The sequence below is a fragment of the Salvelinus sp. IW2-2015 genome, linkage group LG13 (assembly GCF_002910315.2).
Source record: "Salvelinus sp. IW2-2015 linkage group LG13, ASM291031v2, whole genome shotgun sequence".
NCBI classification, from domain to species: domain Eukaryota; kingdom Metazoa; phylum Chordata; class Actinopteri; order Salmoniformes; family Salmonidae; genus Salvelinus; species Salvelinus sp. IW2-2015.
In genome coordinates, this window is record NC_036853.1 from 14,328,692 (window position 1) to 14,342,245 (window position 13,554).

The 13,554-nt window shown below is 42.0% G+C and overlaps 1 protein-coding gene across 2 annotated transcripts in view; it reads left to right on the forward strand.

Moving 5' to 3' along the window:
* The window catches only part of LOC111971843 (glypican-5-like), a 125,130-nt gene that overhangs the window by 75,856 nt on the left and 35,720 nt on the right, over window positions 1-13,554 (forward strand). The window contains exons 8-9 of one of the 2 annotated variants that reach the window (XM_023998646.2): window positions 4,305-4,440; window positions 5,099-7,013. In XM_023998646.2, the coding sequence (XP_023854414.2) occupies window positions 4,305-4,440; window positions 5,099-5,355 (393 nt within the window). In that variant the 3' untranslated portion in view covers window positions 5,356-7,013. Of the gene's footprint in view, window positions 1-4,304; window positions 4,441-5,098; window positions 7,014-13,554 lie in introns of those variants that run through there. The other variant, XM_070446137.1, reaches the window with a different exon arrangement.

Sequence of the window (13,554 nt, forward strand, 5' to 3'; positions counted from 1 at the left end):
AATAATAGAGCAAGGAAAAAACAAAAGGTTCAAAAAAGGTGCAATGGGGACATCTAGTGACAAAAACCAGAACAGTCCTGGCCAAAACCTGACACCTGCCTGCTCATGTGTTATTACAAGGCCTAGTACTAGTACCAATTGTCCCAGTGGGTATCATACAATATTCATTTGAAAGGAGACATTAAACATGTAATTATAATAAAACCAGAAGATTATGATATGGAGAGAGGTAAAGTTTGAGCAAGAAAATATGAAACTAGAGAAAAGGCGAAAGCATGAAAAGATAGGTATAGAGCGATTGAATAGGGAATTTGTAGGCCTATACGATTGCAATGACACCTCAGTCAGTGTTCAGACTGCCTAAGAAGATCCAGGTCTTTTGTGTTTTCCAGACCTTTTCAATGACACTACAAGACAATACAATATGCTCACATTCAGATTTTCAGAGTGATTTCCAACAGAGCAGTACAAATGAATATACTATTCGAAAAAGACAATCACTTGTTAGTCAGTGTAAAATATGAATGTAGCCACATACAGTACCAGTCAAAAGTTTGGACACACCTACTCATTCTACAATGTACAATAATAGTGAAGACATCAAAACTATGAAACAACACATATGGAATCATGTAGTAACCAAAGAAGTGTTAAACAAATCAAAATATTTTGTATATTTGAGATTCTTCAAAGTAGCCACCCTTTGCCTTGATAGAAGCTTTGCAAACTCTTGGCATTCTCTCAACCAGCTTCACCTGGAATGCTTTTCTTACAGTCTTGAAGGAGTTCCCACATATGTAGAGCACTTGTTGGCTGCTTTTCCTTCACTCTGCGGTCCAACTCATCCCAAACCATCTCAATTGGGTTGAGGTCGGGTGATTGTGGAGGCCAGGTCATCTGATGTAGCACTCCATCACTCTCCTTCTTGTTCAAATAGCCCTTACACAGCCTAGAGGTGTGTTGGGTCATTGTCTTGTTGAAAAACAAATGATAGTCCCACTAAGCGCAAAGAAGATAGAATGGCGTATTGCTGCAGAATGCTGTGGTAGCGATGCTGGTTAAGTGTGCCTTGAATTCTAAATAAATCACTAACAGTGTCACCAGCAAAACACCCCCACACCATCACACCTCCTCCTCCATGCTTCACAGTGGGAATTACACATGCAGAGATCATCCGTTCACCAACTCTGCATCTCACAAAGACACAGCGGTTGGAACCAAAAATCTCAAATTTCCACCCGTCTAATGTCCATTGCTCATGTTTATTCGACCAAGCATGTCTTTTCTTCTTATTGGTGTCCTTTAGTAGTGGTTTCTTTGCAGCAATTTGACAATGAAGGCCTGATTCACACAGTCTCCTCTGAACAGTTAATGTTGAGATGTGTCTGTTACTTGAACTGAGTGAAGCTGTCATGCCTGCTCCCGCTCTCCCTCCATGGCACTCTAGGGTGCCAGGCTGCCCAGTATTACGCACTCCTGCCACCATCATTACGCAGACCTGCTTCCCTCGTCACGCGCATCAGCGATTCATTGCACTTACCTGGACTCAATCACCTGTGTTATTTCCTCCCCTATATTTGTCTGTTCCCCAGCTCTGTTCCCCGCTTCAGCATTAATTGTCGTATGTCGTTGTGTTTCCCGGTTCTGACGCTGTTCCTGTCCTGTTCCATGTCTGTGCTATATTAAATGCTCACTCTCCGTATCTGCTTGTCTAGTCCAGCGTTGGTTCTTACAGAAGCATTTATTTGGGCTGAAATTTCTGATGCTGGTAACTCTAATGAACTTATCCTCTGCAGCATAGGAAACTCTGGGTCTTCCTTTCCTGTGGCGGTCCTCATGAGAGCCAGTTTCATCATAGCACTTAATGGTTCTTGAAATGTTCCCGCATTGGCTGATGTCTTAAAGTAATGATAGACTATCGTTTCTCTTTCCTTACTTGAGCTGTTTTTGCCATAATATGGACTTGGTCTTTTACCAAAAGGGCTATCTTCTGTATACCCCCCCTACTTTGTCACAACACAACTGATTGGCTCAAACGCATTAAGAAGGAAAGAAATTCCACAAATTCACTTTTAACAAGGCACATCTGTTAATTGAAATGCATTCCAGGTCACCTCAGTACCTTATGAAGCTGGTTGAGAGAGTGGCTCCCGAGTGGCGCAGCGGTCTAAGGCACTGCATCTCAGTGCTAGAGGCATCACTACAGACCCTGGTTTGATTCCAGGTTGTATCAGAACTGGCCGTGATTGGGAGTCTCATAGGGCGGTGCACAATTGGCCCAGCGTCGCCGGGGTAGGCCGTCATTGTAACTAAGAATTTGTTCTTAATTGACTTTTCTAGTTAAATAAAGTTTAAATAAATAAAAAAGAGAATGCCAAGAGTGTGCAAAGCTGTTATCAAGGGTGGCTACTTTGAAGAATATAAAATATATTTTGATTTGTTTAACTCTTTTTTTGTTACTACATGATTCCATGTGTTATTTCATAGTTTTGATGTCTTCACTATTATTCTACAATGTAGAAAATGGTAAAAATAAAACCTTGGAATGAGTAGGCGTGTTCAAACTTTTGACTGGTTCTGTAGGTAGAGGTCAATGAGTCGCAGTTACGTTGCCGTGGTTCCTCTCTTACACAACATGTAATTGATTTAAAGCCATATATAATTAACGAGCCTTCTGAGTTGATTAGGCCATAGACACAGCCGGGGACATTTAATTGTCTTTTTTCAACTCCTTCACTTCTAGCCCTTATGCTCCACAATCTAGCTACAGTATCTCTCCACACAACGTTTAACTGCAGCCAATCGTTTTTCTCTCCGTGAACTCATGAATATGGCTATTAAATTAGACTTTTAATTTGTGGAAATGTAATTATATTATACAAGGTTTAATGTGCATATCACACCTCACAGGGTCTCAATGTAGTGGGACTCTGAGAGGCTGAAGCGGGGGCAGGGAGGGGGCAGAGGGCCAGGGTTTAGTTTAGTACATGATGAAGTAAAAATAATTGCATCTAGTTGAATACTTTGGGGTACATGAACTGGCCCTTAATCACTTAACCTGTGTGGTATCAGCAATCAGTAAGATTGGACCTTGTACTTAATGAGTAAGTGGACTGTATACCATGATCAGTTACCTCCTCTCAATGGGAAATACAAAGCACTTTTATAAAATGTGCCTTCTGTACAGTATGTGAATCCAAACAATTATTTCTACTGAACCAGCAGCATTAGTTTTAAATCATATCAAATTGGAATCCCTAGTCTGTTGGTGATATTTAGGCAGTGCAAAAAAGTGTTGCATTGTCTCCAGTAGGGCAGCAACATAATCTGCCTTTCTGCTGCCCCAGAGGCAGCAACATCACTAGTGTGCCCTGTGCTATAGAATATCGTACAGTACTATTGATGTTACAGCCTCTTCATCCAATAAATCCTTGCATGTTGAGGGTATGGAAGATCAGATAATCCTTGCGTTTTCACGCTAACCCAAAACATCACTGGTCGTTGTATGAGTTATGATCCGTGATCAATTGAAACAGTTGTTGGCCCACACACCGTCCATTCCTCTGTGGCGGAAGGCTTAACCTAAACTGTACCAGTATTCACTTTCCACAAAGGCAAATTCAGCTCTGTTCTTATAATACTTGGAGATGCCATTCCCATTCCCTTTGAATGTGCCTTATCAGTTTCTTTACATAGTTTCCTTTCTGGTGGTTGTGTAGTAGTTGCTGACATTTGTTTTCCTCATTTTGTTTCACTTGTCAGATGAACCAACATTTGGAACAACACACACAAGACTATAGTTGCTTATTGTTACCTTTTGTTTAACAAGAATGCCCTCATTTGTTTTTGTGATATTGGTCTGTGCAAAAGCTAGTCCAACACTCTAACCACTAGGCTACCTGCCTGGTCAGATGTAATAATGCTGGAAAGGGACAAACATAAAAGCTAAAATCTCAGCTCTGTCTACTGATGTGCTGAAAGGTTATCATTGGGGTTTTTCCTCTTGTTTCCGCATCATTAACAGTTTTTTTTTTGGGGGGGGGGGGGCTGGAGACCCCCACTACTCACAGTACTACACTTCCTGACACAGGGATATTTTTATTACTGATGAATATGCACGTGTTCTGTCCTATGCCAGAATTAACTTGTTTGCAACAGTGTGACTATCCAAATATGTATTGTGTGCTATAGCATTTATCTGTCTATTTATTGTGTTTTGCTTGAAAAGTGGAACAGTGCAGAATTGGATGTGGCTTATTTTCAGATAGAATGACCCCATTTGACCTCTGACCTGTGTGTTGCAGGAAATGCAGGGTCAGATGGGCTGGGCGACAGACTGGGGTGGGTGGGTGGAGACGGGCAGTGGGACGAGAGAAGAGGCCAGCGGAGAGTGTGACGATGAGGACGGATGTCAGGGATCTGGAGAGGAAGACTTTGCCGGTGAGTCAGAACCCCCCTCTTTAATTCCTTTTTTCTTTTTTTTACTCCTCTCTCCCCTCCTTTTCCTCAGCTGCCTATAATTCCTCCCCTCCCTCCCCATATTCTCTCCTTCCTCAATCAGACTCCCTGTAGATGAGACTGCTGCTAGTGTCAGATGTCAGAGACTCATGTTGAAAGCTGTCTGTGCCACGAGTCAGATGGTTATTCACTACAATACAGTATGTTGTGGTTGCGTCAGCAACCTTTTCCTCTCTCGCAGATGGAGCCATGTCTATACCTTCCCCTCGTGACATTATATGCTGCTATACGCAAATTGAAATTAGAACAGGCTGTCAAAAGCTGTCAGTGTGATGACATGTCAATGAGATGACATCAGTAAACATATCTGCCTCTTGTGTGGGTTTAACCACAGTGTGGAATACTGCTTGATTTGATTTGTTGTTGTAGAATATTTAAATTACTTCAAGTCGAATTGTAATTGAATGCTTTGTGGTATAACTGGCTCAGGTCATGGCTGTACACCAGCACTACTGCAATACAAATGATTAATTATTGTATACACAGACTCATAAACACTCTCACTGTCTTTGTGAAAGCAACTTGACCAGAATAGATGTGAAAATGTTTGAAGTTGATTGCAGATTGCTCGTTTATCCAGTCTCTTATTCAGATCATGAGAGAGAGAACAAGAAGAGAGAGAGAAGCAAGGGAGTGAGAAGAGTGAGAGAGAAGAGGAGAGAAGGATTGATCCATGGTTTAGACAGTGGCTCTAAGATCTGTGGAGCATGTACAGTACAGTGCTTTTGGAAAGTTTTCAGACGCCTTGACTTTTTTCACATTTTGTTACGTTATAAACTTATTCTAAAATGGATTAAATTGTCATCCCCCAATCAATCTACACACAATACCCCATAATGACAAAGCAAAAACAGGTTTTTAGACATTTTTGCAAATGTATTAAAAATAAAAAACAGAAATGTACTTTACTCAGTACTTTGTTGAAGCACCTTTGGCAGCGATTACAGCATCTAGTATTCTTGGGTATGACGCTACAAGCTTGGCACATCTGTATTTGGGGAGTTTTCCCATTCTTCTCTGCAGATCCTCTCAAGCTATGTCAGGTTAGATGGGGAGTGTTGCTGCACAGCTATTTTCAGGTCTCTCCAGAGATGTTTGATCGGGTTCCAGTCTGGGCTCTGGCTGGGCCACTCAAGGACATTCAGAGACTTGTCCCGAAGCCACTCCTGCGTTGTCTTGGCTGTGTGCTTAGGGTCGTTGTCCTGTTGGAAGGTGAACCTTTGCCCCAGTCTGAGGTCCTGAGTGCACTGGAGCAGGTTTTCATCAAGGATCTCTCTGTACTTTGCTCCGTTCAACTTTGCCTCGATCCTGACTAGTCTCCCAGTCCCTGCCGCTAAAAAAGGTTTCCTCCCGACGTGATGCTTGGCATTCAGGCCAAATCTTTGTTTCATCAGACCAGAGAATCTTGTCTCTCATGGTCTGAGAGTTCTTTAGGTGCTTTTTGGCAAACTCCAAGCGGGCTTTCATGTGCCTTTTACTGAGGAATGGCTTCCGTCTGGTCACTCTACCATGAAGGCCTGATTGGTGGAGTGTTGCAGAGATGGTTGTCCTTCTGGAAGGTTCTCCCATCTCCACAGAGGAACTCTATAGCTCTGTCAGAGTGACCATTGGGTTCTTGGTCACCTCCCTGACTAAGGCCCTTCTCCCCCGATTGCTCAGTTTGGCCAGACAGTCAGCTCTAGAAAGAGTCTTGGTGGTTCCAAGATTGATGGAGGCCACTGTGTTCTTGGGGATCTTCAATGCTGCAGAAATGTTTTGGTACCCTGTCTGTGGAGGACTTGAGAAAGAGCTTTTCTCTTTTCTCTACGGACAATTCCTTCAACCTCATGGCTTGGTTTTAGCTCTGACATACACTGTCAACTGTGGGATCTTATATTGACAGGTGTGTGCCTTTCCAAATCATGTCCAATCAATTGAATGTACCACAGGTGGACTCCAATCAGGTTGTGGAAACATCTCAAGGATGATCAATGGAAACAGGATGCACCTGAACTCAATTTCGAGTTTCATAGCAAAGGGTCTGAATACTTATGTAAATAAGATAACTGTTTTTTTAATGTTTTATACCTTTGCAAAAAATTCTGAAAACCTGTTTTTTATTTGTCATTATGGGGTATTGTGTGTAGATTTCTTAGGATTTTTTTTTTTAATCCATTTTTGAATAATCCTGTAACGTAATAAAATGTGGAAAAAGTCAATACTTTTGATACTTTCCGAAGGCACTGTAAATTACACTTATCTGTCTGATGGTGATTGCCATTCTACAGCAGGCTGCCAGAGGTCTTGAGAAGAGGACGGTAAAAGCTCTTTCTCAAGTCCTCCACAACATAGTTCAACCGGGGCATTTAAAACTAGAACCGGTGGGCCTCGAGGGACCCCCCTTTGAGCTTATAAGTGAGCAGTCATTCTGACTGCAATATTCTAACAGTCTAATTAATAGATTTCATATATGCTATAGCAAAAATTATCATTTGGTTGTGTTAATGGTCTTGAGTAACATTAGAATACAAAAAATATATATTTAAAATAAGACAATATAATTTATTCGTTTATGTTACTGTAGGCTTATGTAAAAACTGAAACACACCAACATTGAAGTGTTCAATACATTTTATTTGTGGACTACCTGTGTTGCAACTATGAAACAGAAAGCATATGTGTTGAAATGCGGTAACAGCTTATTTTTATAATGACAAAATAAAAAAAATACCCCAACCACCAAGACCCACGGTCAGCAAGATGCACGGTCAAATTATGAAAGCATGTGCTTGATAAATACTGAAAATCAGCACAAAAGCAATAATGGAATTATAATGAATATAAGTGTCGATGTGACAGCAGTAGTTAAAAATAGTCAATTATTGTTAGCTACAAATGGCATCAGTTGGAGCATGTCAATGTCACATAGAGAACGATAGCTGGTGAGTGTGTTGGTGATGTTGTTTTTTGCTTAAGATGTAGGGCATGCCCAGCAATCCAAAATTGGTTTTGTGAAAGTTTTCAGAACATTCGTTAGGTCGCGTGTTCTCGTAACATAAAAACTGATTGTAGAATGTTTGTGTAAAATCTTCGCCTGATGTTGCAAGAACGTTCCTAGAACACATTTCGTCTGTTCTTTAAAGGTTCCCAGAATGATTCATTAGGTTGTGGGAACAGTCTGGTGGGAAGACTGTGGGCAGACTCTGGGCAGTGGTGTAGTACTAATTAAGTAGTTTTTTACATTTTGGACCACATTTCCTTTTACTACACTATATTGCAAAATAAAAAATGATATACTTTTTACTCCATACATTTATCCTGACACCCAAAAGTACTTGTTACATTTTGAATGCTTAGCAGGACCGGGAAAATGGTCCTATTCATGCACTTAGAGAACATCCCTGATCATCCCTACTGCCTCTGATCTGGCGGACTAACTTAACACAAATGCTTCATTTGTAAAATGTACAATGATGTCTGAGTGTTGGTGTGTGCTCCTGGTTATCTGTAAATAAAAAACACGAAAATTGTGCCGTTTGGTTTGCTTAATAAATGATTTATACTTTTACTTTTGATACTTAAGTATGTTTTTGCAATTACATTTACTTTTGATACTTGGGTATATTTAAAACCAAATACTTTTAGACTTTTACTTAAGTAGTATTCTACCGGGGGACTTTTACTTGAGTCATTTTCTGTTAAGGTATCTTTACTTTTACTCAAGTATGAAAATTGGGTACTTTTTCCACCACTGACTGTGGGGACATCACAAATGATATGTTCCCAAAACACAACTGTCCAGTTGTGCTGACATTCAGATAATGTTTGCATCAAGGTGCACAAAACATTCCTATGATGTTGCAAGAATGTTAACAGAACTATCTATACGATTTCTTTAAAAGTTCCCAGAACATGTAATGGGTTGTGGGAACATTGTGGGTACATTACAAATGTGTTCTGGGAATGTTCTTGTAACATCAGGTGAATGTTTTTTGCACCCTAAAAGAAACATTGTAGAATCATCCACACAACTGGACAGTTGTTGTGTTTGGGAACATATATTTTGTGATGTCCGCACAATGCTCTCACCAGACTGTTCCCACAACCGAATAAAACCTTCTGGGAACCTTTAAAGAACAGGATAAATGTGTTCTAGGAATGTTTCTTGCAACATCAGGCGTATGTTTTATACAAACATTCTATAATTATCAGTATGACTGGACAGTTTTTGTGTTATGAGAACATTTGCCGGAACCTTACGAATATTCTGGGAACTTTCACAGAACTAGTGATGCACCGATATGACATTTTTGGCCGATACCGATATCCAATATTTTCCTTGCCCCCCCAAAAAACGATACCGACAAACGATATTTAAAATTGTAGTACCGTTTTTAAGCATTCTAGTACACTTAAATAGTTAACCCACACACATGGACGCAGTGGTCTAAGGCACTGCATCTCAGTGCAAGAGGTGTCACTACAGTCCCTGGTTCGAATCTAGGCTGGATCACATCCGGCTGTGATTGGGAATCCCATAGGGTGGCGCACAGTTGGCCCAGTGTCGTCCGGGCCGTCATTGTAAATAAGAATTTGTTCTTAACTGACTTGCCTAGTTATATAAAGGTTACACACACACACACACACACACACACACACACACACACACACACACACACACACACACACACACACACACACACACACACACACACACTGACCAAAAAGTAATTTTGTTTGCATTTACGAATGTCCCCATTACCAGTAAAACATACTCAAATCCTATTTCTTTCACATACTTGCTGTGCTGTTTCGTTGTTCATTTGTTCAGTCGTTTCATTCTCAACCAAGATTTCTATGGAACGCCATTTGGGTCTTTGCGTGTCAAAAAAGATACACATCAAATAACACTATTTGATGTGTCAAATAAGCTTGTTGACCAATCAGGACCTGAATATGACCGCACATCACATAATAATTTAACACGTTCATTATTTTTTTACGTAGTTATTACACATTGATTACACTATCACTTGCATTTCATATGTCACAACGATTCATCGATACGTATGCTATGATGCTGGTAAAGTTGCTTCGTGCACCTACAGTGGTGGTCATAAAAGAAAGCTAGCCAGATCAAAAACATAGCAAAACGACATAATCTGTTTCAGTAGCTATATAGTTAGCTAGCTAACTATATAGCTAGGTGTCATCATCTAAAATAACTCTAATTTATAAGAGTTCTTATTTGATTAATGTGGTCGGACCATCTATGTGAAGTTAGCCACAATAAGGATTAGCCACAATAGTGGACTTTGCGGTTAGCCTTCAAAATAAAAGTGTGGTATAATTCTACTATTTGTATTCATTTTCATCAGTCAATGACATATTTTTATTTTGAAGGCAAACTGCAAATTCCACTATTGTGCCTAATCCTTATTGTGGCTAGCTTCACAACACATAACCCGGTCTGGAGGAGCCTCACTCGCCAGATGAAGCTAGCTGGCTGTTAGCTTTGAGCAACAGGGTTAAGTAGCTGGCTAGCTATTTATTTTCATGAATTGAAGTCCAATTTCAATAGGCGAACAACAAGTGGCAACCTAGCTAAAATTTACTCACAAGGATTCCTAAATTATTGCTAAGAATAATGAAAATCACGGCAGTTTCTACTGGCCATTGTTTTCAGGCTGGTTGTATTCGTGCTAGCTAGGTACCAAGCTAAAGCTAGCTACCCCAGGAGTTGAGGTCGAACAACTGATGCTTTATTACCAACGTGGTATTGTAAACACATCATTCGTGGCCGGTGTTTGCTTGTTTGCAGACTTTTTTGTGCAGCTTTGACAGTGCTACTGTATCTTTTTTGACATGCAAAGACCCAAACAGTGTTCCATAGTATGTATGTCATGAAGCTAATAGCAGTGACGCTATTACTGTGTAACTCATCTGAAAAATAGCGCACTTAGTAGTGTGTACCGGTGCTCGACCAGTCAGCGAAAGCCAACAGCACCAACGAGAGAGAATGGTTGATTGTCAAGGGCAATGAATGCCATTATCTTGGCTTTAATGGATTTCGCCTTTGAGTTGTCTCGCTGAAATGTTCTTACTCTTTCAAATGATGGCTCGACCACACCGCAGACATTGTGAGCTATGTTGGGAATGCTGTGTTGCAAATTTTACGTGGTGTCATTACGTCATGTACCTAAATCAAATCAAATCAAATTTATTAGTCACATACACATGGTTAGCAGATGTTAATGCGAGTGTAGCGAAATGCTTGTGCTTCTAGTTCCGACAATGCAGTAATAACCAACAAGTAATCTAACCTAACAATTCCACAACTACTACCTTATACACACACACAAGTGTAAAGGGATAAAGAATATGTACATAAAGATATATGAATGAGTGGTGGTACAGAACGGCATGGCAAGATGCAGTAGATGGTATAGAGTACGGTTATAACTAACATAGGATGAGTACTGGTAAGGGTATGTAAACTAAATTGGCATAGTTTAAGTGCTAGTGGTACATGTATAACATAAAGATGGCAAGATGCAGTAGATGATATAGAGTACAGTATATACATATGAAGATGGTAATGTAGGGTATGTAAACATTATATTAAGTGGCATTGTTTAAAGTGGCTAAGTGGTACATTTACATAATTTCCATCAATTCCCATTTTTAAAGTGGCTGGAGTTGAGTCAGTATGTTGGCAGCGGCCGCTAAATGTAGTGGTGGCTGTTTAACAGTCTGATGGCCTGAGATAGAAGCTGTTTTTTCAGTCTCTCGGTCCCTGCTTTGATGCACCTGTACTGACCTCGGCCTTCTGGATGATAGCGGGGTGAACAGGCAGTGGCTTGGGTGGTTTTGTTGTCCTTGATGATCTTTATGGCCTTCCTGTGACATCGGTGGGTGTACGGTGTCCTGGAGGGCAGGTAATTTGCCCCCGGTGATGCCGTTCTGCAGACCTCACTACCCTCTGAAGAGCCTTACGGTTGTGGGCGGAGCAGTTGCCGTACCAGGCGGTGATACAGCCCGACAGGATGCTCTCGATTGTGCACTGCTAGAGAAGTTTTGTGAGTGCTTTTGGTGACAAGCCCGAATTTCTTCAGCCCTCCTGAGGAAGAGCGCTGCTGCGCCTTCTTCACACGCTGTTCTGTGTGGGTGGACCAATTCAGTTTGTCCGTGATGTTGTACACCGAGGAACTTAAAACTTTCCACCTTCTCCATCACTGACCCGTCAATGTGGATAGGGGGTTGTCCTCTGCTGTTTCCTGAAGTCCACAATACATCTCCCTTTGTTTGTTGACGTTGCAAGTGTGAGTTATTTTTCCTGACACCACACTCCCGAGGGCCTCACCTCCTCCCGTAGGGCCGTCTCGTCGTTGTTGGTAATCAAGCCTACCACTGTAGTGTCATCCGCAAACTTGATGATTGAGTTGGAGGCGTGCAAGGCCACGCAGTCGTGGGTGAACAGGGAGTACAGGGAGGGCTCAGAACGCACCTTGTGGGGCCCCAGTGTTGAGGATCAGCGGGGTGGAATGTTGTTACCTACCCTCACCACCTGGGGGCGGCCCGTCAGGAAGTCAGGACCAGTTGCACAGGGGGGTCGAGACCCAGGCCTCGAGCTTGATGACGAGTTTGGAGGGTACTATGGTGTTTAAATGGCTGAGCTGTAATCGATGAACAGCATTCTCACATGGGTATTCCTCTTGTCCAGATGGGTTTAGGGCAGTGTGCAGTGTGGTTGCGATTGCGTCGTCTGTGGACCTATTGGGTCGGTAAGCAAATTGGAGTGGGTTCTAGGGTGTCCGGTAGGGTGGAGGTGATATGGTCCTTGACTAGTCTCTCAAAGCACTTCATGATGAACGGAAGTGAGTGCTACGGGGCGGTAGTCGTTTAGCTCAGTTACCTTAGCTTTCTTGGAACAGGAACAATGGTGGCCTCTTGAAGCATGTGGGAACAGCAGACTGGGATAAGGATGATTGAATATGTCCGTAAACACACCAGCCAGCGGTCTGCGCATGCTCTGAGGACGCGGCTGGGAATGCCGTCTGGTCCTGCAGCCTTGCGAGGGTTAACACGTTAAATGTTTTACTCACCTCGTGCAGTGAAGGAGAGCCCCAGGTTTTGGTAGGGGGCCGTGTCAGTGGCACTGTATTGTCCTCAAAGCGGGCAAAAAAGTTGTTTAGCCTGTCTGGAAGCAAAGACATCCTGGGTCCGCGACGGGGCTGGTTTTTTTTTGTAATCCGTGATTGACTGTAGACCCTGCCACATACCTCTTGTGTCTGAGCTGTTGAATTGCGACTCGATTTTGTCTCTGTACTGGGACTTAGCCTGTTGATTGCTCGCGGAGTAGAAAGCTACATTGTTGTTGTTAAAAATTTCTGGTCTTTCAGTTCTTCGGTCACCTTGCCTGGTTAAAGCAGTGGTTTGCGCTTTCATTTCAGCGAATGCTGCCGTCAATCCACGGTTTCTGGTTTGGAAAATGTTTTAATCGTTGCTGTGTATCGACATCGTCAATGCACTTCCTAATGAACTCGCTCACCGAATCAGCATATTCGTCAATATTGTTGTGTGGACGCAATGCGGAACATATTCCAATCCGCGTGATCGAAGCAGTCTTGAAGCGTGGATTCAGATTGGTCGGACCAGCGTTGAACAGACCTGAGCGCGGAAGCTTGTTGTTTTAGTTTCTGTTTGTAGGCTGGAATCAACAAAATGGAGTCGTGGTCAGTCTTCCGAAAGGGGGGCGGGGGAGGGCCTTATATGCGTCGCGGAAATTAGTATAACAATGATCTAGGGTTTTTCCAGCCCTGGTAGCACAATCGATATGCTGATAGAATTTAGGGAGTTTTGTTTTTAGATTAGCCTTGTTAAAATCCCCAGCTACGATGAATGCAGCCTCAGGGTGTGTGGTTTCCAGTTAACAAAGAGTCAGATAAAGTTTGTTCAGGGCATCGATGTGTCTGCTTGGGGGGAATATAATACGGCTGTGATTATGATTGAAGAGATTCCCTTGGTAGATAATGCGGTCGACATTGATTGTGAGGA